The 23,388-nt window shown below is 36.3% G+C and overlaps 1 protein-coding gene across 4 annotated transcripts in view; it reads right to left on the reverse strand.

Annotated features, from left to right (window-relative positions):
* LOC127974705 (oxidation resistance protein 1) overlaps positions 1-23,388 on the reverse strand; it is a 129,719-nt gene that overhangs the window by 12,657 nt on the left and 93,674 nt on the right. For all 4 annotated transcript variants that reach the window (XM_052578164.1, XM_052578165.1, XM_052578163.1 and 1 more), the window contains 6 exons: positions 18,898-19,005; positions 16,572-16,688; positions 7,266-7,418; positions 6,043-6,227; positions 3,709-4,325; positions 824-986 (listed from right to left, as the gene is read on the reverse strand). In XM_052578164.1, coding sequence (XP_052434124.1) covers positions 824-986; positions 3,709-4,325; positions 6,043-6,227; positions 7,266-7,418; positions 16,572-16,688; positions 18,898-19,005 — 1,343 coding nt within the window. The remainder of the gene's footprint in view (positions 1-823; positions 987-3,708; positions 4,326-6,042; positions 6,228-7,265; positions 7,419-16,571; positions 16,689-18,897; positions 19,006-23,388) is intronic.

Here is a 23,388-nt window from a genome sequence, read left to right on the forward strand (position 1 = left end):
ATAACACTAACATTAAGACTAATACTAACGCTAATACTAACACTAACACTAATACTAGAACTAACACTAACATTAACACTAATACTAACACTAACACTAATACTAACACTAATACTAACACTAATCTTAACACTAATACTAACACTAATACTAAAAATAACACTAACATTAAGACTAATAATAACGCTAATACTAACACTAACACTAATACTAGAACTAACACTAACATTAACACTAATACTAACACTAATACTACAACTAACACTAATTCTAACACTAACATTAACACTAACACTAATACTAACACTAATACTACAACTAACACTAACATTAAGACTAATACTAACACCAATACTAATACTTATACTAATACTAACACTAACACTAACCAGGTTACCATGTACATAATTTCTCATTGAAAATGATAATTAGAAATTGAATTATGCTGTGTAATTTCATAAAGAAATGTGTTTTGTGTGAATCTGAAAAAACATGGTCACATTTCAACCCCAAATAAAAATAATAATGATAATAATAACAAGATGATGACAACAACAAAGGGAAGAACAAATCATACATTTTGTAAAAATAAAATGAACAAATAATATAATAAATAATAAAATGACATATTTAGCATAAAGAAAAAAAGCAAATTAAAATAAAATAATAAGGCATTTACATGGAACAAACCACACCAAAAAAACATGGATGGATGTCATTCGTCCAACATGTTAATTCAATCTGAGTGTGTGGCTTTTCCAGAATCAAGTGAAAAATAGACTAGATTTTATACAAATAATGGACACCAACATGTCCGCCTCACCTCTCCTGGGGAACAGCAAACCAGTACTCATGCTTGCGATCACGCTGTGCATACTGCTGCATGGAGGCACTGGCGTTAGACACAAATGTCTTCTTCATGGCCTTGCCAACCCGCAGACACAGAAACTTGTGAGACTTCTGCCTCTCCTTGGACACCATGAGACCTGAAACACAAAAAATAAAAGCCACCATGATCCCAAAAAAGAATCTGCAGTTGAAATTTGTCTTGCAAAACTGACTTATACATGACCAAGTTTGAATGGCTGCCTATAAAATGTGATGCAATATAATGCATCAATAATGTCAAGGCCTGCATATGAAGCACATTATCTAAAAAAAAAAGACATGCAATAATCACTGGAACAAAAACACATGGCTTGAAATGAATTAAACCCTGCCGGAAGCGCACATCCGAAGCTGAAACCAATGCATCTTTTGTTAATAACTGATTAGAAGGTCAACACAGTGGGAGATGTAGAAAGAAACACCTTACACCAGTGCTGTAGGAGCCAAAGCCCTTTACACAGCCAATGCAACATTAATCTACTTACACTGCAGAACACAGTGGGACGGCATTCACTTTCAATGGGCTAATTTGGTGTGTAATTCAGATGACTTCTGAAGTGGGTCCTGAGCTGTAGTAATAACCCCCTGTGATATGTCAGAACAGTTCAATGATCCAAAAAGAATATGTGCCTGGACAGGAGTTGAACTTTATTATATAAATATTACTGTATTGAATAAGCAAAAGAACTTCCTATAGTTTAAAAAGTACATTTTAGAGGGGTCATTTCATAATTTTATTAAGTTTGCAATAAATAAATATATATATTCTCTCTCGCTCTCTCTCTCTATATATATATATTCCAATTTTAAGATTATACAAATAATATAGTTTTTTTAATATATTTCCAAAATCAAGATTATAAAAAATATTATATAATCTATATATATAAGCAGATTTCCATCCCCATTTTCCCACATTAATAATATACTGCATCTATACTGCTTCTTCCACATGATCGCATCTTGACTGAACAACAAACAGGCATTGTAGACATCATCTGATGTCAGCAAGCAGCAGATGTTTAGAAACAAGCCATATGTTTTAAACACTTTTATGAGGCAAGATCCAGTAAACTTCATATCATCACATCTTTAACTCGCTCCTGGGCTCATTCTGAAAGCCGGCTCATCCGTTAGTGTTGAATAACTCAATAATCAGTTGATGACTCATACGCTGGGATGGAAAGCACCTTTGGGCACACAGAGATCTCAGCATGCCTACAGCTAAAAAGCATGGAGGAATGATGATAAAAATATACAAGTGAGAGTCTAAAAATTAACATTTCATTATCTGCATTCCATAAAAGACTATGGAGACTATGGAGCCTAGTGGACATACTGCTCATAGAGTCCTGTGAGAAAACAATATAATGTTTTCCCAGATTTAAACAAGAATCCTTTAAGCATTTTGCTGTCAGCATATCTTGGTTTAATAACATTTTATTGCACACTATCACACTCAAAAGTTCAGTAACTGTGAGTTAATAATACTTGTATTCAGCAAGAAAGTGTATTTTCAGTAGTGTATTTGGTTTAGGTTTTTTTTTTTTTAATCAAGACAGAAAACTAACATAAGGGCATGCTTCTTGCTGAGGCTGCACCTCTGCTACATCAGTATCAATATAAAGTCAACACTTCAGGCATTATATAAACAGCCTTGGGCGACTGATAAAATACATACAACTTAGGATTTATCACATTATTTGTAGTTAATATATTTTCAGCCATACTTTTAAGGAAAGAATGTTTCTGATGTAATGTTAGTGTGCGTGTGCTTTAATGTTAGTTTGATGGGCTTTAGCTTATCTCTCGGTGAGAAAGGGCTGCAGGCGCAGTCTGGCCTCGACAGATCAAAGCAGCATGTAAAAACCATGGTAAAGTGTCTCTGCGTTCCCTCGGGTGATAACAGGTGAGCCACTTTTCATTTCCCAGCACTCTCTAGTCTTGCCATCAACAAAGCCACATAACACAAGGTTATCAGCACTTCCCAGCATGCCCCACCCCAGATTAACACTAGGACAGAAGCTAATTTTGACAGTAAAATGTAAGAATGCCATATTGTAATGTCATCAGTGCTGGTTACAATGACACTAAATGTGCACAACAGCCCAAGAGAAAGAACTTCATAACGTGCAAAAGTGTTGACATTTTTATATATATATATATATATATATATATATATATATATATATATATATATATATATATATATATATATATATATATATATATATATATATATATATATATAAAATTGTATAAATTAAAATGATTACAATAAAAACTTTTATATTTACATACTAGAGAGGAATAGGATTATAAGTTTTATTTTATCATTATTTTCCTCATTTTTATCTCATATAGAATTGCATAAAAATAAATAAATTGATAATAAATCAATAATTAAAATAATATAAATTAAATCATAAATATATATATATATATATATATATATATATATATATATATATATATATATATATATATATATATATATAAAATATTGAATTAATTTATTATAATTATAATATTCATTTACATTTTATAATATAATTATACTTAATATTCACACACTATATATATATATATATATATATATATATATATATATATATATATATATATATAATACACACACACACTTTCTACACATTTATTATAGAATAAAGTATAACCATTCATATAATATATAGCAAATCATTAAATGAATAATTACTTAAGCATAACACAGGAATATATAAAAACCTATGCCCGCTTTAAAAGTTGTTAATCACAGACCGGTCATGAATGGCAGAAGTATTGAAGAAGATGTGGTCGTACCCTCAGCAGAGCTCAGTCTCTGGCTGCTCTGAGTCTGTTGGTCGTTCTCTCTCTGGGCCTGCTGGACGCTGTCTCGCTGCTCCTTGGCTTGTTGCATAGTGTGACTCTTCCACATCTTCCTCAGCTCCTCTACGTCTGTCTCTGAATCTCGGGTCAGTTTAGCCCCATCGGGGCTGCTTTCCTGTCCCATGGCCTCCCCTGCTCCAGGGGCAGAGCTCTGAGGACCTGAGGAGGGGGCGACTCCTTCGGTCTGGCAGTGGGGTGGTTGCTGGTCGTCCCTGCTGGTGGGTGTGCTTGGCTGTTTCTGGCTGGGTTGTTTGGGCTGGGCAGTTTCGCTGGCTGGTTGTGTCTCCTCTGTATGGCTGCCCTCAGCTGTCTGAGGTTCCTGGAGGAGGGTCTGCACAGATTGGGACGAGGCTCCTGATGACCTGTCCTCCTGCTGTAGCTCCTCTGTTGACTGCCGCTCCTCCCGGATGGGCGAGAGCTCTGACTCGGTGAAGACGTCCTCTGAGATGGAGCCCTCAGTGCTGCGGGGGGCAGTGCTGGCGCTGTCATAACCCTCCCGCAGACGCTGATCCGTCTGATGAGAGCTTCCTGAGAACATGGCTTCAAAATCCCTGTGGCACAAACAGAGAGAATGAGAGATGCACAGTCTAGAAAATGATTATTGCACACGTAAAGGTCTTTACTGCTATGTCACAGTATTCTTCAATGGTAATAGCATAAATAATTATTCAGAGATAACGTTAAATGCACTGCACAAAACTTAGTTTTGTCTGCATTTACATGAAAAAAAATACATATATATACATATATAATCAAAATGGAAACTAAATTAAAATAGTTATGCTTTTAGATATTATTGTTAAGTGTCAATATTAATAATAATAATAATAATGTAAGAAAATAGTCATAATAAAATATTCTTCTTATTATTATTATTCATATTTAGAAGCTTCATTGAGTTTTCTCTGAAAATGATAAGGGTTTAATCAGACCACATTGCAATGCTCCATAAAAGGAAAAAAAAGTATAACAATAGTACATTATTATTATTTTTTAACTAATATATAATTATGGGCTGAACATGACTCAATAGTTATAATATCATTGAATTTTGTAATAATAATAATGATAACAATGCTAATAATTATCGTTTCTTAATCTCCTTTTTTTTTTTTTTTTTTTAGAAACTTCAATATTTTAATTAAAATATAAAAATAAAGACACTGTAAAATCTTTGAAGACTTCATACAACAACATAATATTAGCCCACTTTCAAATAACATGATGTTGTGTGGTGTTGTGAGACTTCGCTGGTATTGTACCATAAAATATGAGGTAATGTGACAACCATAACATGGTGTGCATGAAAATCAACTTTTTGCTTCCCACCACTGTGATGCTTCTGTGTCAAAATGCACAGCCTTCTTATCATTACTTATCATGTGAGAATCAGATGTGGCTTCTGTACTGCAGTAAAGCTACAGCCTGAGACTTCTGAAACACAAGGGCACAATGACGTGTGTCTGTCTGGATGGTACGTGGGAAGTGGATAGAAGTACATAATCAAAACCGTTTGGAGCAATTAATAAGAGTACAAGCCAACATAAAAGTGAGTAAATGAAAAGTAGGTCCCTCTGTCTGTACATCTGCAGCATCAAAGGCATCTATGCTTCACATCCACAACTGAGACCCTGCAGTGATCCCCGTCTGAGCTGAATAAAACACATCATCATTCATAAACCAACAGAGGATATAAATATCTGGGGGTGGAAACGCTGTTAAAATCATTAACTTCTTATTACAAATCGAATGGGTGAGTAATTCAGATGTAGGCGGCTGAATTCATGCTTCATTAACCTTAAAGTAAAAATCCATTTCCTCTATAATAAAGCTGAATGGTGGATATCTGAAATAATAATACAGAAGAGTGGTTCCTCATGCTCACCGCAGACAAAATACTGATTTGTCACATTTGAGAGATCGTCAATCTAGATAAGAGATCTGAAGATGAATCCAATTAATAACGTAACACAGCTGCAACTTTCATAATCAAAACCATTAGTCTGGTTGCTCAAGTCATTTTTATATTTTTGTTTTTATGGCCTATGTGCCACCTGCAGGAGAGCCAGGACATGAACTCACTTTGGCATGTGAATCTTTGATTTGATTCGGGAAAAATGTTCGCAAATTCAAAATGATTCAGTTTGATTCATTTCAAAATGATATTGAATTTCGATTAATTATTTGATTCTGTATTTTATTAAATGCTTTCATAGGATAATTTGAATACTAGGCAAGTAATAGACGGTATGAAGTGAGAGGTCTTACGGTGGAATGGAGTCACGGATCTTGCTGTCAGTGATCTCTCTGTAAACGGCTGCGGACTGAACCTCATCCAGTGGACACATGATGCCGTACTCCTCACAGCCCCTCTCCAGAACCAGAGGGTCCGTCCGGTGAGGGTCAAACATGATGTTGTTGGGCGTCACCAGCAACACCCCGCTAACAACACCCTGTGACACAGGACACAACTACGTCAGATGATCAGCCACATGATTACACATCATGAATTACATCTAAATAATTATTTATATATACACAAGTATACTATATAAACAATCAAATGTAATATTTTATATTTCATAAAAATGTTTTTTTGTGTGTGTGTTTTTTTTTTATTAACACAACTGTTCAAAAGTTTGATGCTAAAAGATTTAATGTTTTTTTTAAAGACATCTCTTATGCTTATCAAGATATTTATTTGAGCAAAAATACAGTAAATGTTTTTATTTTTTTTAAATAGAAAGCAAAGCTGAATTTTCAGCATCATTACTCTCATCATTACTCTTTCTAAAATGCTGATTTGCTGCAACAGTGTTTAATATATATTTCTGGTGCAGGTTTTGATCAACACATTAATCAAAACATTTAAAGAGGAGTAATTTCCTGACAACTGAAAGTGCTACGAAGCCCACTGAATCATTCAGACGTTAATACTGACAACACAGCACAGGGAGAGGACTTTCAGAAGACTTATTCCTTTGCACAAAAGATGACAGTGGTAAAAGAGGAACGTCAAGTCTTCATTTTAAGTTTGAAAACAGCAAAAGTAACACAAAAGTAACCCAGAAAGGTAAGAAAAACGTAATTGTTTTTATTTTTTGGAATGGTCAATTACAATAACTGGCTCATAAAAGTCACGTTTGTAAATCAGACCACAGTGTTCATGCTGTAGCTGTTCAGTGAATTAACTCTATAAATGCTGGGGTAAAACATAAGGGCAGCAGGCATGTTTTGACGGTGTGAGAGAAAATCATCTTCGCACTAACATCATTACACTCGCCAGGCATAGAGTATTCACTAAGGAGAACAGATCAGTGCTGGAGACAGCAGCTCAACTCCTACACTTAAAGCAAAACGTGGAGCTCCTCACTGTTTTGCAGTCTTTTGTTTCCCCAGAGGACAGAGGAAAAGCAGGGGTCTTATTAATGACTAACCGGAGGACTCCTTCATAAGTTAAGTTTTGTGCATAAAGCCGAACGCTGACTCACCTTGCCGTCTGTGATGTACTTGCAGTTGATTTTGAGGAACTTCTCTGTCAGCGCCTCTTCTTCCTCCGAGGTGGAGGAAACCACACGGGACGGCCGCAGGGCAGAGAAGACGGGAGGGGCAGGAGCATCGGAGCGAGGAGGACCATTGGAGTCCTGAGAGACAGAGACGGGACAGATTACAGTGAGAAATAAAGAAACAACAGCCACTCGCCTGCATCACATCACCTCCAGTAAATAATAATGACTTTGGTTATTATATGATGATTACGTTTCTGACTCGATGGAGAGAATTTGACATCTTCCTCTCATCTTAACAACATAATCAATCTATCAATATTGAATTTTTCTGTAGTGGATTATATGGTACAGACTGTATCAAAGCACCTTTACAGAGCTCGCAGAACACGAAATAGCAGAAGAGATTGTGGAAACTCTATGCAGACAGTTCAGATTCTGCTGTAAAGAGGCTCTGAAAGACAATACTGTCATTATTTAGCTCAAGTTAGCTCGGATCAATAATAGTGTGAAGTTAATCGATCAGCGTCAATGTTGCAAGATGTGATTCAGCGGTAAAGCAACAGTGTCATCATCCAGCTTTATTCACCTCATTTTTGTTAGATTTTTTCCTCCTATGAATGTAATGTTACAGTAATTTGATGTTTATTTATGATGACCTGTAGATTATATACACTACCATTCAAAAAGTGTCCAAATGAAATTCTTAGCAATGCATATTACTAATCAAAAATATATATGGTAGGGAATTTACAAAATATCTTCACAGAACATGATCTTAACTTAATATCCTAATGATTTTTAACATAAAAATCGATAATTTTATCCTATACAATGCATTTTTGGCTATTGCTACAAATCGTCTTATGCTACTTATGACTGGTTTTGTGGTCCTGGGTCACATATAATTTTTAACAAATTATTAAATCAGTCCAAAATATGAAAATAGAAAAAGAAATGGCTCCGGTACAATGTATATAATACATTATAATATTACAAGAGAGATCCATTTCAAATAAATTAACTTGCTATTCATCAAAGAACCATGAAAAAAACGATTTCCGCAAAAATATAAAGTATTGCAAGATAAGTTTTAGCATTGATAACAACATGACATGCAAATCAGCATATTAGAATGATTTCTGAAGGATCACGTGACACCGAAGACTGGAGTAATGATTCTGACAATTCAGCTTTGCATCATAAGAATAAATTAGATTTTAAAATAGATATGATATTACATTGTAATATTTCACAATATAACAGTTTTTTTTGCTGTATTTCTGATTAAATAAAATTAAAATGGGTGAACTTAAAAACACATCTTACAGAGGTCAAAACGATTGACCAGTAGTATATGTCAGCGAAAGTGAAACTAAAAACTGAAAAAAGAAACGTTTTGATCTCTTCCTGGACTGGTTCTGAAACAGGAAGCAGCACAGGACTCTGGGTAGTGGTGTGTGTGTTGGAGGAGGCATGAAAACTCACAGCCGACAGCGGGAGCAGAGAGTGGGTGCTGGGTCTCAGGCAAACACGACCTCCTGCCCACAGCTGTCTGCCTCTCTCCGCCACACACACACACACACACACATCTCTCAGAGCCGACTGGAGATACTGACACTGATGCACCAGTGCTGGGGTAGTGACTACACAAGAGACCACTGACTCTTCATGTCTCCTGCTCTTTCTTTCTCTCTATTCAGATCTGGCAGTGACAGTGTTTACAACAGAGAATCTGTCTCAACACATTATAAGGCTTTTGTGAAAATCTTACTCCTAAAACACACTAAGACACAATTAGACACTTACACACTATTTATCTGAATAACAGTAATTAAAGGCAAAGGTACATGATCAAGATACTTGAGTGCAATACCGATATGTAACACTATAATTAGCAACATTTTTCAAAGACATCCTTTAGTCATGCTTCAATTAATTATTAAAAGGATAGTTTATCCAAAAATAAACATTCTGTCATCAATGAAAGTCAGAGAGGTACAATGTTTTTGGACCCCATTAAGTTTCACTGCATGAAAAGTTTAATATTTGTCAAAATATCTGGGAAAAATCGTATTCAGCAACCGTTACAGATTTGAATGACATGAAGGAAAAATCATAAAGAGAATGTTTCTTTTTGGGAGAATTGAACCCTTAAAATGCACCACAATGCAGTATTACCACAAACAATCCACATTTGTAGAAACATTTTCAGAAAAATGTTAGATTTCAAGTTTAGAACATTTAGGAAATATAATATATCAACACTTTTCAAAGATTTGACACGATGACAATCAAAATCTGAATGTCTCCATGCCATTACTGTAGAACTGTATGAAGTGTACAGTATATCTGTGCTACAGATTTCTTGCATTAAATATATTTTTGAAGTATCTTAAACACAATACTGCAAAATACAGTAAAAGACATAAAAATATAAATATTGCATATTTTCCAATGTAATTAAAAAATGTCACATGACCCTTCAGAAATTTTTCTACAGTTTACAGCTTATAAATCACACACAAAATCTGCGTATAAATAAAGACAAACATTTTTCCATGTTCAACAACATTTGCAATTAATATTTAGCATCCAAACCACTCTCACAAAATCTTCCCTGACAAGCACAGTGGCCGTTGTTCCCGCCCTCTGTCCTTGACATCACACATCCTGTGTGCCGTGACAGACCGGCCCACCCTTCAGATCCCAGAATAAGCAACCAGAGAGTCAAAACATGCCTTCATGAAACCCCGTTCACATTTAACACTCCCCGCCTCTTCCAAACACAGTCTCTCCTCCTCTGGCAGCTCAGGAAGAAGGCGTTCATGTCGAACAGCGCCGTGGGGACGGATGCCACCAGTGTAGCGTGCACGGAAACGCAAATAGCTTTGTGTATTTCCAGAGCTGTGACGCGGCTTGCTGTTTATAGCTAGCTTCATTATCAAAGCCGTTATTAACCACCGGAATACAAGAGACACATCCAGTGGTCCCGGGAAGACATTAATTAGGAACTTAGTAGAAGTTTAAAAGAACAAATGACGCCTTCCCCACATGCTGTAGAGCTTAATTTACGATTTAGGGAAGAAATCACAGATTGGTATCTGTTCTAGGGATGTGGTGAACTACATAATTTAAAAACTATCTAGTCAGTATGTTTTCTGAACTACTTATAGACCAGTAGGTTTAAAAAGGCCCTGTACAATTGGGCATGACAGCAGAAGACGCATTTCTGAAAAACCTTTTTAGGTTTTGAAAATTCATTTTTGGCACAAATTTATGTGAAGTTGCTTTGGAAAAATGTGCTATCTGCCATGACAAATCATAATATATATAAACACTAAGAAAAATAAAAAAATAATGACAATCCATTTTTACAAAATAAAAAAAAAAGATTAACAAATATTTTTTTTATGAACAAAAACTTAACTGATACAGTATAAAATGAATAAAAAAATATAAAAAAATATAAATGAAACAAAAATGTTATAAATAAAAATGAATAATATTTACTTACAAAAATATTTTATTAGATTATATTAAGATTTTTTTTTTTAAATAAAAAGACTTTAAAATAAAAATGTTATAAATTGAAAAACATAATAAAAATAATATTTGTACAAGAAATATATACAAATGACACGTCTTTTTTAAGCAAAAATGTTAAATGAAAAAGATAAGTGATTTTTTTTCAAACTAAAAGGTTATTAAAAAAGCTAGTCATTTGTATTTATATTATTTAAATATTATATTAAAACAAAACCTGACAAGTCATTTTTTTAAATAAAAAATTTATATAAATAAAAAAAATTGTAAACAATGTTCACAAAAAAGAAGTGATTTTTACAACAATGTTTTTAAAAATTATATACAAATAATTTTTTTTAAAGTTATACAAAAAAAGAAAAAGAAAAAAAGTTTTCAGACCAAGAAACATAAATAAAAAAGTGAAGAAGGTGGCAATCCAGAATGGATGCTGCTCAATTCTGTAGACCAACCTAAAATGTTCCTCAAGTTTTCCATTGTTAAAATAAAGGGCATTTCAAGCACTTGTTTATCCCAGTAGCAGTCAATAATGACATTCAGTACTAACAGACTGCCTCTTGCACAGGTGCTCAATTCATAAACAACATTACCGCACCAGATCACAGCAATCAAAGCCACTTAATTACTGCGACAGGCCAGACTCAAGCACACAATGATAAAGTCTGCTGCACAAGAACAACAGCTTCTGAAGTCTTTGGGTCAAGAAGAACATGCATTCAGTGCTTCTCCAAGAACATCTCATGATTTTTAAAAAAAAGCCACTGTGGGAGAGACAGATCAACAAATTTTCCTCTGGCTGGGTGACGTTTCTATTCGACATGGAGGAGGAGAAAAAGTGTAAAGTCTATCTTAATGTCCTCGAAGCCATCTGGAGCTTACCTACGCTGGGTTGATTTTACACGGCCCCAGTGAAATCCAGCCTGGAGGAGACCAGTAGCCGGATATAAAACCTAAGCCTGGAAAAAGGCCACTAACCCTGACTGCAGGGCTGCACATGTGGGTGGTTGACATCCATGTGATCATTAGATCACCGCCGGACTGACTACACTCCACACACACCTTACAGTACTGTTCAACTTCACACACACCACATGTTCATGACTCATGTGCTATTAGTCTGAAGCAGTAGACGGGCCCTCAAATGCTTCACTGCTATGTAGCCATTATTATGAGAGCGAGTAACACGGCAGTCGGATGCTGTCAGCTGACTCTAAGATCAACAACAGCACTTTGAATCAACTGTCATCTGTGGAATTGTTTATATGCAGCTGTTTGCTGTGAAATATTACAACAACAACCTGCAGCTCCATCTGATGACCAGAAACGGGTTCTGCAGGGGAAAAGCCAAAATCTACCTGACAGATGTCACTGAAATAGGTGTCTACATTCTGCCTGGAGCCGTTCACATCCTTAGGTTTAGAAATGATTTGTTTCTATGGCAACGTGCAAGATCCCAAAATGGATCCATATGTGGTTTTGTTGTTATTGAAAGCAAAATACTTAATGTTTAATGACTGCATTAATTAAATCTTTAAGAGCAAAATATATACTATGGATAAAGTGAAATGCCATATAGGGAAATACAGAGGTATATTACCATTTTTGAGGTCAGTAAGATTTTTTATTTTTTTGAGAAAGAGGTCGCTTATATTCACCAAGACTGCACTTGATCAAAAAATGCAATAATTTTGTCAAATATTTTTACAATTTAAAATAACATTTTCTATTTGAATATATTTCAGAAGTCATTCTAATATGCTGATTTGCTCCTCAACAAACATTTATTATAATTATCAAGGTTGAAAACAGTTGTGCTGCTTAATATTTTGTGGAAAGCATGACATTTTTATCTTTGATGAACAGAATATTCAAATGAACAGCTTTTATATGAAATATATATATTTTTGACATTATAAATGTCTTTTTTTAAATCAATTTAATCCATCCTTGCTGAATAAATATATAATTTCTTTCAAAAGCCTAACCTTTTGAATGGTATACATAATGTCACAATGAGCTGAAACTCACCATGAACTCATGCAAAGTGCAAATTTAACATCACACATAAACTCTGTTTCATGACGAGTAACACTGGGACAAAGTCACCTTTCCTGGTGTCAGCCAACACCAGCAGCCACTGGTAATTAACACTGGCTATCTCTCTAAGACACACACACACACACACACACACACACACACACACACACACACACACACACACACACACACACACACACACACACACACACACAGGCCTTCCTCCTCTTCTTTTCACCGCCAGTCTCTCACTCCCTCTCGTCTTCTCATGATGCAAACTAAATTTAGCATACAGCAGGAAGGGAGGGGAAGATCAGGACGATACAAGGCAAAAACTCCTCAGGAGACTCAATTCAAAGTCACCAGATTTCATAGACAGAGTCAATGCTGCTTGTATAGTCAGACTTCTGAATATCGGCATAAAGTCTGATCCACTCTGCAGCTTATTCTGAACAAGAACCACTCACTTAATACAGCTCAAGAACACATAACCAAGTGTGGGTAACCAAGCTACGGACTTCTGTAGTATTTCAAGTCAAGTCTGCATTATTGTCAAGGTTCAGAGGTGCATGGGGAAAAAGAAGTCTGTGGTCACTGTCAACTGTTTGGTTACCAACATTCTTCCAAATATTTTCTTTTGTGCTCAACTGAAGAAAGAAACCACTTGAGGGTAAGTAAACCATGACAGAATTTTCATTTTATTTTTTGTTGAACTATCCCCTTCAAATAGCAGGGCATGAAAAAAACTAACATTTAAATTAATTACTTAAGACAATTTAATAAATAACTTTAAAAATAAAAACAACAAATAAATAAATAGTGTTCCTGTGGCTCAGTGGTAGAGCATTGCGTTAGCAGCGCAGAAGGTTGTGGGTTCGATTCCCCGGGAACATGTTAGGTAAAAAATGTTAGCTTTGTCACTTTGGATAGAACGTCTGCTAAATGCATTAATTTAATAAATAAAACTAAACAAACACACAAATGTTTACTATAGTATTTTATACCACTTGCACATTCCTCAACATATCCCTGTACCACGGAAAAAGCCTAACTGGCTAATATAACTACTATAACACATTACAGCAGCATGCACTTCTGAAAGCAAATAAAATGCACTCTGTGGTCAGCGTTCACTATTGCCCTTCATTACGCACAAACATGCCAGGGCATCCACTTTAATAATTAATACAAGCCCAGTCTGTAGCACCGCAATAACAGCTCCATAATTAAAAGATTGTTACAGTCTAGGAAAAGAGCTGTTTGCTTTACTAAAGTGCTTTTTTTACTCGACTGAATCAAAGTGCACCTGGGTGATGCTCACCCTGCCTTGTCTTTTGGAGGACTCTGTAGTGTGCATGGAGAAGGCTCTCTGGCTGAGGAGGTCAATGAGCGCCGCTGCTTGTTCTGAGAGCTGTCTACATAGACACCACCTTTTTAAGGGTCAGCACATGTTAGAAATAGATGAACACAAATGCTTCTAGCTACACAAGCTCCATTTTGTCATCAAAATGCTAGACAGTAATTTATAATACTTGAAAGTAGGTATTGCATTCTCAGAATTGCCACAAGGGGTGCTGTACTGAAAATGAGCATAAACCCCTTTCACACTGAGATTCCAGATAATACACATCAGGTAATGTTTCCCGGCAATTGTTCCCGGACCGTTAGATTTTGGTTCATTCACCATGCCAGTGATTTTCCGGAATCTGTGCGCGCATCGCACACAACCCGTAAAGGTCACGTAATGACACGTTACATCAGGGTGATGACGAAAACGTTAGTCGAAAACAATAGGCACGTTAACTTTCACTAAAACTGCTGAATGATCTCAGGGTTCAGCGCGGATAGTGAAGATTTATTATACGCGACTTTGGGCTTTTTTTTTTTTTTTAGTTGCGTGAAAAAATCCCGGGTTGTGTTTTTTTTGAGCTCATTTTAAAAAAATATGGTTGCTTGTTAGGGAAATCTGACAAGCAACTTTGTTTCTTTATTTATGTATGTAGGACTTTTCAATATTGAATGAATTGAAGGCTCCCATATATAAAATATCTCTTGGCTTCTTGAATTCATTTTGTTACAGAGCTTCTTGAAATGCATTCTGGGATTGCCCTCTATGAAGAGAGAAGAGTCTGAAATTTTGGCTAAAACAAGGTGCTGTCATGTCAGAACATGTACGCCTACAATGCTGTCTAGGTAGGTAGCTGACTGGATTTTGTAGCAGGTCAGGGATCCTCATTTGATTCCTAGTACAGCACCTGTATCAGACTGCTAGACAGATCACAGCCTTCTTTTCCCAGAGGAATGGTCTAAATAGATATGTGTGAAAGAAACTAAAAGGGACGGGAGAATCTTAGGCTGCGCGCACAAGTGGGCAGGTTTGCAAACGGCACTGTCGCAGCAGTCACTATGGAGACCAGGAGGCAGCAAGGTAAACAGGCCTCTTCTTTATGAGATGCTGAAGGTAAAGCCTTTTATTACAAAACAGAAATTCAACAACAAACCTACTGAGAGCATGTAACATGAGCACAGTTACTCCACAGGAAAAAAGAAAGTGACCAAGTCAGAATATTGACAGAATATTCCATATTTTTCTAACAATCTACATTAAATTAAGCAATTGTAATTGCAATTTGAATATTAAGTTATCTTATTGTCATTAAACATTAAACTAATGAAAAGAGTGATTCATTAGACAATTTTTATTTTTATACACACACATAATTTACATGTAGTAATTAATTAAATATATTTAGTTCATAATAAATATATATTTATCAATATAAGCACAAATAATATATTTAATACTTTTATTATATTTATTGAATTACAGTATATGTGCATTGCATATATGTGTGTAACTATACACACACACACACACACACACCCTTCAAGACATTTTAGAGCACGTCCTTAAATATTGATTACATATTTTAAAATCTCTATGGCCCAGTCCTATTCACCACACCAGAACGGTCTAATTTCTTAGGGATTTAGATGAAGTGCATAAGAATGAGGGCAAGTCGACACAGCTCATGGCAGATATTTGAATAGAGAGGGTGTGTAAATATAATGTTTGACAGTGAAAAACCACAGCCTTGAGCCAGGTGATCTCAAAACCAGCTCAAAAGCAGATTTACAGAATTACATCCATTTGTGTCATATAAATATTTTATGTATCCACCTGTTCTTCTTTGTTTACTATTAGATCAACAGTGATATAATTGTCTGGGTATTTAAAGTGAAGCGTGTAATTTGCCATGCATTCACCAAGTTCTCAAACAGTTTTCCTGCAGACTAACTGGGATACAGCTGGGTGTTTTACCAAAAAACTTGTTGACCTTAAGTTATTTTATTAAACAATTACAGCTCCTATTCCTCTGACAGACACAGACCTTAAAAACATAATGGAGAGTTTTTCTGCAAGACCGGCATTCTTCCTATCAGCTGATGGAAAACAAAGCACAGTGTTTCCTGACTAACAATGACAGCATCAGCTGTCAGCTCATGATTTCACGGATCCATGAAGTTTCTTTCACATGAATCCTGTAAGCAAGAAAGCACAAGATACATAAGCTTCTGAAAAATAGCCAGAGATCCCTCGGTGTGAACTCATGGCATTCGCAGGGCGTGTGTGATTGTGTGAGAGTCCCTCCAGAGCACAGGTTAAATGATGAGGCTGTGTGGTGTGAAGAGGGAAATGTCACATACTGTGGTCACTTTTTCCAGGTCAGCTTCTGAGGAGGTGGGAGACAGAGGGCTGCTGGGACTGAAGGAGGGAGAGCTGCCTGCACTGGACACGTACTCTGGATCAGGAACATAAAGAACCTGCAAACACAACCGCAGCGGAATGCTTCACAAACACCAGCCAGATACTGCATGCATACACACACACACACACACACACACACACACACACACACACACTGATCTAGCTACCGGTATGTAAATGAGGTTTGCCAGAATAATTTCAGGACATTTTTAGCGGACATTTTTAGCAAGTTTGTCCCCAAATGTAAAAGTAAAACACACACACACATATAGACAAAAGTAAGGTTTACTAGTATTTACCTAAGGCTTCCATTATATTTTGTTTGGGCTGTCAACTGTTGATTGATAAATAAAACAATATATTCATAATACCAATTAACACAGAAGATAATTGACTCGTCATTTTAAATTAATAATCTGTAAAAATGTTCCATTGAGAGATTAATAATAGATTTTTTTTCCACAAAATTACATTTTTAAATATAAGAAATACAAACTTAATAAAATAATTTAATAATATTGTAATTTCAGAAATATTTTATATATTAAACATTTTCTGCGCAGATCTAATAAAATCAAGTCAAGCCTGCTTTATTGTCAATTCTTCCACATGTACACACAGAGAGAATTGAAATTGCGTTAGTTTCAGATCCTTGGTGCATAAAGATAACACTAACACAGTAGAGCATAAAAATACAGATACAGATAGATACATCATGTTACACATTCAGTGTTTTTCCCCAAACGTTCACTTAAAATATAACAGATTATGTTTGCGTGAATACCTAAATATATTTAGCCTGCTGTAAATCTGTGTATAGATTGTGTATAGGAATAGAGTCATCTTTATGAGAGCGCTTCAGATGACACATACTCCTCTCAGAAAACATACAAATAAAGACACTTTTAGATGTTTAATTACTATTTGGAGCACTGGGATCGCTAGATGAGAACTTAATGAACTCATTTTTTTTTTTGTGAAAATCTCAAATTATTCAACATTTTTCACTTTTTTGTAGCTCAAAATTAGCCCATGAGCATTACTACTCATTTTGCCAGCATGGGTCACACACATACATATCAAATCCACTTTAATTGTATGAAATTAATAGTGGATTCGTTATATGAACTCAAATAATACTGTTTTAGTGTCACTGAATGTAGTTTTAAGTGTTTTTAGGCGAGAATGTACTTGTTTAGACTTCAAATGTGTGGTTTGTTAAATAAAAATGATGTCTATTTGAATATCTGCTTCGATGTTTTCTGACATGTTAGCTCCAGGGTGTCAGCAGCCTGTGGCCTTGTGCCTAAGGCCAAATCACAGCCGTGCCAAAATACAGCCATACTGCATGACTAATTGTGTGATATTGCTCACACACACACACACACACACACACATATATATATAGGTAAAATCATGGTCACCAACTTCTCAACTTTTTAATACTCTCCTGAACACAAAAACATTCAAATACACACATTTTTGATGAAATGTTTTCTCTCATGCCAAACTGTTAAGGCACAGAGAATAAATCAGAAATCAAACGTCTCAAAGTTCAATGCATCAAACACGATCTCTCCCGGTGCTCCTCAGATCTCTGAACACAGAACAGGTGTTAGTGTTTGTGTGCAGGGCAGTGGAGTCAGTGTTGAGGAGCTATTGAGAGAGCCGAAGCGCTGGGGAGGATTACGCTAATGGAAGGAGCCGCAGAGTTTGGTCACGTGATCTGTGCTGAGAGCCCTCCAGCTGTACTGTATCAGGTGGCGGTCGACCATCTCCAGCGCCTGACTCTATCTATTACCCTCTCATTACTGCGCTCGCCGCCACGTGAATATCAACGATCCGGACTTTAGCTTTGCTTAACATGTATTCGTGAAGAGACGCAATACTGGAGTGGTTAGTAAGAGAGCGTTCATAACTGCTCATGCACTGACTGGAACAGAGAAGTCATTAATCACTCCATCTATCTGGTTAAATGTCATACTGGCCAAGAAATGATATGCAGCTGCACTATATTAAACAGTGAGAGACTGAATCTTTGTATAACGTGTGGTGGAGATCTTATGGTAAGGAAGAGAAGATTTGTAATGAAAGTCTGCAGATAAAGCCTGCCATGAATTCAGTTTAGAGTGTGTGATTTTTTTAACACCATAGCCACATAAAATGGCATTACTAACCTTTATTACTTCTGTAAAGCAATGCATTTCACAGCAAAAAATTATATTTGTGTGGTAAAACAGGATATTCAATGGAGAAAAAACACACCTGACCGGGAACCACATTTCTGGAGAAGAGTTTGTTGAGCTGAACAAGTTCGTTGGGAGTTGTGTCAAACTTCAGCGCGATGTTGTTCAGTGTGTCCCGCGACTCCACCTGCACAAAAAAAAAAGCACAAAAACATGTAAAAAAAACCAGGAGAAGGGAGAAAAGGAAGATACTTCTTTAGGTTCCTCTAGGTGTACACAATATGGATGTTGTGCACTACCGCTCAAAACGTTGGGGTCGGTAACATTTTTTAATTTAAAAAAAAAAAAAGTCTCTCATGAAGTCTCTCTTTGATCCAAAATAGAGTTTATATTAATTTATAATATAAATTTATATTACATTTATATTTGATTGTATTTTAAAATGTATTTTATTGCTGTTGATGCAAAGCTGAATTTTCAGCATCATTACTCCAGTCTTTAGTGTCACATGATTCTTCAGAAATCAGTCTCATATGATGATTTAGTGGAAAAGAAACATTTTGTAATTATTATTGTCAGTGTTGAAAACAGTTTAGCCAGCAGATTCCTATCCAGCAAAATAAAGTAACGTAAAATAAATATGCCACAAAAAACGGGCTTAAATTTAAAACAAAAAAGTTTTTTTGACCCTAAAACTAAGTGAGAAGACAAAAACCTAACAGCAAGAGAAATGCTGCATGGTGTGAACATATTCTTCCCCTTTTGCACGCTCTGTGTGGAACTTATCGCAGCATGATCAATTCTACAAAACACTGACATGCTAAATTCCTCCTCTACTCTTCATACCACCACATCACAGTCCTCTAAACCAGAAACATCTGAGGACAGTCGTAGACACTGTAGGCAATGACTCAATGTAAAGGATTCTACATAGTTCAAAGTCTGTTTCCTATATCATGAGTCTCTCATGTGAGAAGGGCAGTGAGATGGTCATATCAGGAAAAGTATGCAAGCTAACCATTTACATTTGTGTCCCACAGGAATTAGTTAGTTTTTTTTTTTGGGGGGGGGGGGGGGGGGGGGGTTAACTAAACCTTTAACCCACTAAACAAAGACACAGCTCTTCTTCATGACACCATGTCTTGACAATTTTTTTTTCCATCTTACAGCATGAGCACTGTGTTTTTGAGAAACGACATCGAGATAAAAGAAAATTAACTTTGAAAAAGATGCATCAATATCCTTGTGATTTGAACACGAGCGCATCCTAAGAGGACAATCCAGAAAAAACACAGAAAATAAACATGGTTCTTTATGACTGAAATGGTTTACGTCAGCACAGAGTTTTCCCAGACAGTAAAAACTCTGAACCCATTCCCACTCTGAACCAGACTCTTGTGAGTTGTTTTTCTTAGAGAATGAAAGAACCCAACCCCCCTATTTGCACAGAAGTTTTCTGTTTGTCTCCAGATGGGAACGTCAGTAGTCGATATTCCCAATGCCCCCATGCTAGCGCCGTCCTTTCATCCCGTCTGTCTGGCACAGAACATTGATTCCCTGCGAGAGCCATTTGAAAACGGTTCTTCCGTGGGCTATTTATTTGTAGCTTCTGGACGCTTCGTTTCAGAGCAAACACAACCTGCCTTCAGTGGACACTAAAGCCTGTTGTTGTTAGATGGTGAATTTATGATTTTCTCTGCAGTCTAGACGTGCTCTATCCTTTTCATCCGTGTTTTTTCCTTCCTAACTCAATCTCTGACCTTAACAGGAAGTCCTGCTGAGGTCTGTCGTCCTCTTTCTAAAGGCAGCCATGGATAAAAATATCACTCAATATACAACACGAGCGGTGCCAGTAGAGATGCCAGCCCTTGCCAGTCGCTTCTGCTTGGAAAGAAGACACACGCAGCAGTAAGAGTCATCAGAACAGTCTAGACAAACTCAAAATTTTCCTGATGGGTGGCTCAAGGTTCCTTCTGAGAAGTAGGAAATGTGTACGGATCAAATGAAAGTCAAATGCATTCTTATTTGAGTTTGTAATCTTCTGCATACAAGTCAATGTCAACAGAATCAACAATAAAACTATAAATTAATGCAAATATAAGTACAACTAGTAAAGAAACACCAGAGCACATCAGTCCTTACACTGGCTTCCTGACATATATTCTTCCGGCAAGTAGTATACTTCTTTATTTTAACTATACACTGCTGTTTAGCTACTTAACACTTAAATCTGCAGGCAGTGGCACATTATACAATGCCTTCAAACATGGCTCACCCATTCTGAATTAAGAACACGTCAAACTCTTAGATCATTAGGATCGACCTGCTATGTCTAGGTTTGGCTACAAACATCATGAGACAGTGTCTAGCTCTTTCACCACCCTAAAGCTGGGAGCAGTTTCCATGAGTTCACATGTCTCGTCAGAAGCAATATTCAAGTCGAAACACATGCATATCCGCATGTATTATTGATTATTAAAGTACTCTACTTATAAATTTTATTACACAGAATTACAGGTGCTTCTCAATAAATTTGAATGTTGAGGAAAAGTTTTATTTCAGTAATTCAACTTAAATTCTGAAACTCGTGTATTAAATAAATTCAATGCACAAAGACTGAAGTAGTTTAAGTCTTTGGGACTTTTAAATGTATCCCTTTAAATGTATTTTCTATAGTGGGGTGGGGCCGAGAGCCATGGGAACAGAGCGAAGCCGGTGGAGTGATTTGGAAATGAGCAACACCTGCTCCACTCACCGGTCTCGAGTCCCACGGAGGAGATCGGAAGGATACAAAAGAGGAGTGACGACAGTGAAGGACGAGAGAGGACCAGGCCTGGACTTTATTTTGTGTTTTAGTTTTGTTTGTGCGCGACAGTCGTCCGCGAGGGGCTGTTGTACTGTTTTGTGTTTATTTTATTATTAAAGCTTAATTTGAATGTCCGCTGGTTCGCGCCTCCTCCTTCCCGTGATTGTGAAGTTTGTATATTGTTACAGTATGGTTTTTAAATAATTTATTTATGCATTCTGTTGTCTTATAATATAGCATCCATTATGATCCAGCAAATGTTTTTTTCAAGGACAACACCGATTTAACTTTCTTTAAATGCCTTCAACTCATTTTATCAGCAAAAACGGCTTTGAAAATGAACAATAACCATGAAAATGCATAATATCGGTGCCGATAAATGGTCAGTGGCCCTTATACACACACACACACACACACACACACACATATATATATATATATATATATATATATATATAATAAGAATAAAAATGTGTTTACATAATATATGTGCATGAACTGTGTATATATACAGTATATGTATATATAAATATACACACATAAGAAAATGATCACATTACATATCAATCTTCTTTTGCATTACAGTAATGTTTTCTTTTGCATTTCAGTATTTCATGAAAATAATTGTTATTAAAAACACTGCTACAATGAAAAACCTTATAATAAGCTTTGTTTTCATAAAGTTTTTTGGCATGAAATATGATCCATGCATGGTATTAGTTTCATGAGATTCACACTTGTATGGAACACACAGCTCATCAAACTGGAAATGACATTCCAGCAAACGGTGCAATCAGGCAGAATGTCAAATCAGATGAGCTCCATACTGTGTGGGACATCACGGCTGCTGTGGCATGAGAGTTGCCATAGTGACGCTGTCATTACTACCCTCATGGCACACGCTGGCTAACTGCGTCGATGAACACTTAAAGAACTAATTTTAGCTCAGCAGTCTTGGCAAGAAGTTGGTGCTTTCGCTTTCACAGGACGTAGATGAGCAAGCACTTACCATAGAGACATCAACCGTGCTTTGGACATTGTAATACCATGGTATTCTTTGAAAAACCATGGTACATAAATCTAAGTATTGTCTGAAACCATTGGATCTCTACAGTACTTGTGTACCAGCTTGATGTCCCAATAGCCTGTTTTGGCAAATGCAGCAGGAGGTCAAGGGGCAATTGGTGAGCCTGGTCACAAACATTCACTGCCTAAAGCTTTTCACATTCACCCTAAATGCATTTAAAATTGCTCAGTGTGATAAAATCTCCTATGAGCTTCATGTACAATCAGAAATGTATTTTTAAGAGCTTAAGAGTGATTTTTGCATGATTTGCTGATGCTCAATACAAATCAATGCAATTATAAATATGCACAGAAAGTCTATTGATTTTGTGCACCGTATGCATCATGCATAATGAGACTATAAGCTTTAATCACTAACCACATGACTTCAGTGTTGTTCAATGACTTTAGACTGCTGCTTAAAACAACAGACTCAGGAAGCATTAAAGCAGATGCTGAATCCTCACTGTTTCTCTATGATGAGATCTCAATCTCCCTCGCTCTTTCCTGGAGTCCAACCACTTTAATTGGCCAAAGACCAGCCAATGGTGAGAACCCGCTGACCTGTGGAGTGTTATTAGTGACTGAGCAGATGGGCTACAGTAGTTTAGCTCTCCTTCAGCCTCTCTTGAGGTCGAGACTGCTTCTTGAGAAAAGAGCAATGAAGACACCTGGGGCAGGAGGCAAGGCTTTCACACT

This window comes from Carassius gibelio, chromosome B16 (genome assembly GCF_023724105.1).
Source record: "Carassius gibelio isolate Cgi1373 ecotype wild population from Czech Republic chromosome B16, carGib1.2-hapl.c, whole genome shotgun sequence".
NCBI classification, from domain to species: Eukaryota; Metazoa; Chordata; class Actinopteri; order Cypriniformes; family Cyprinidae; genus Carassius; species Carassius gibelio.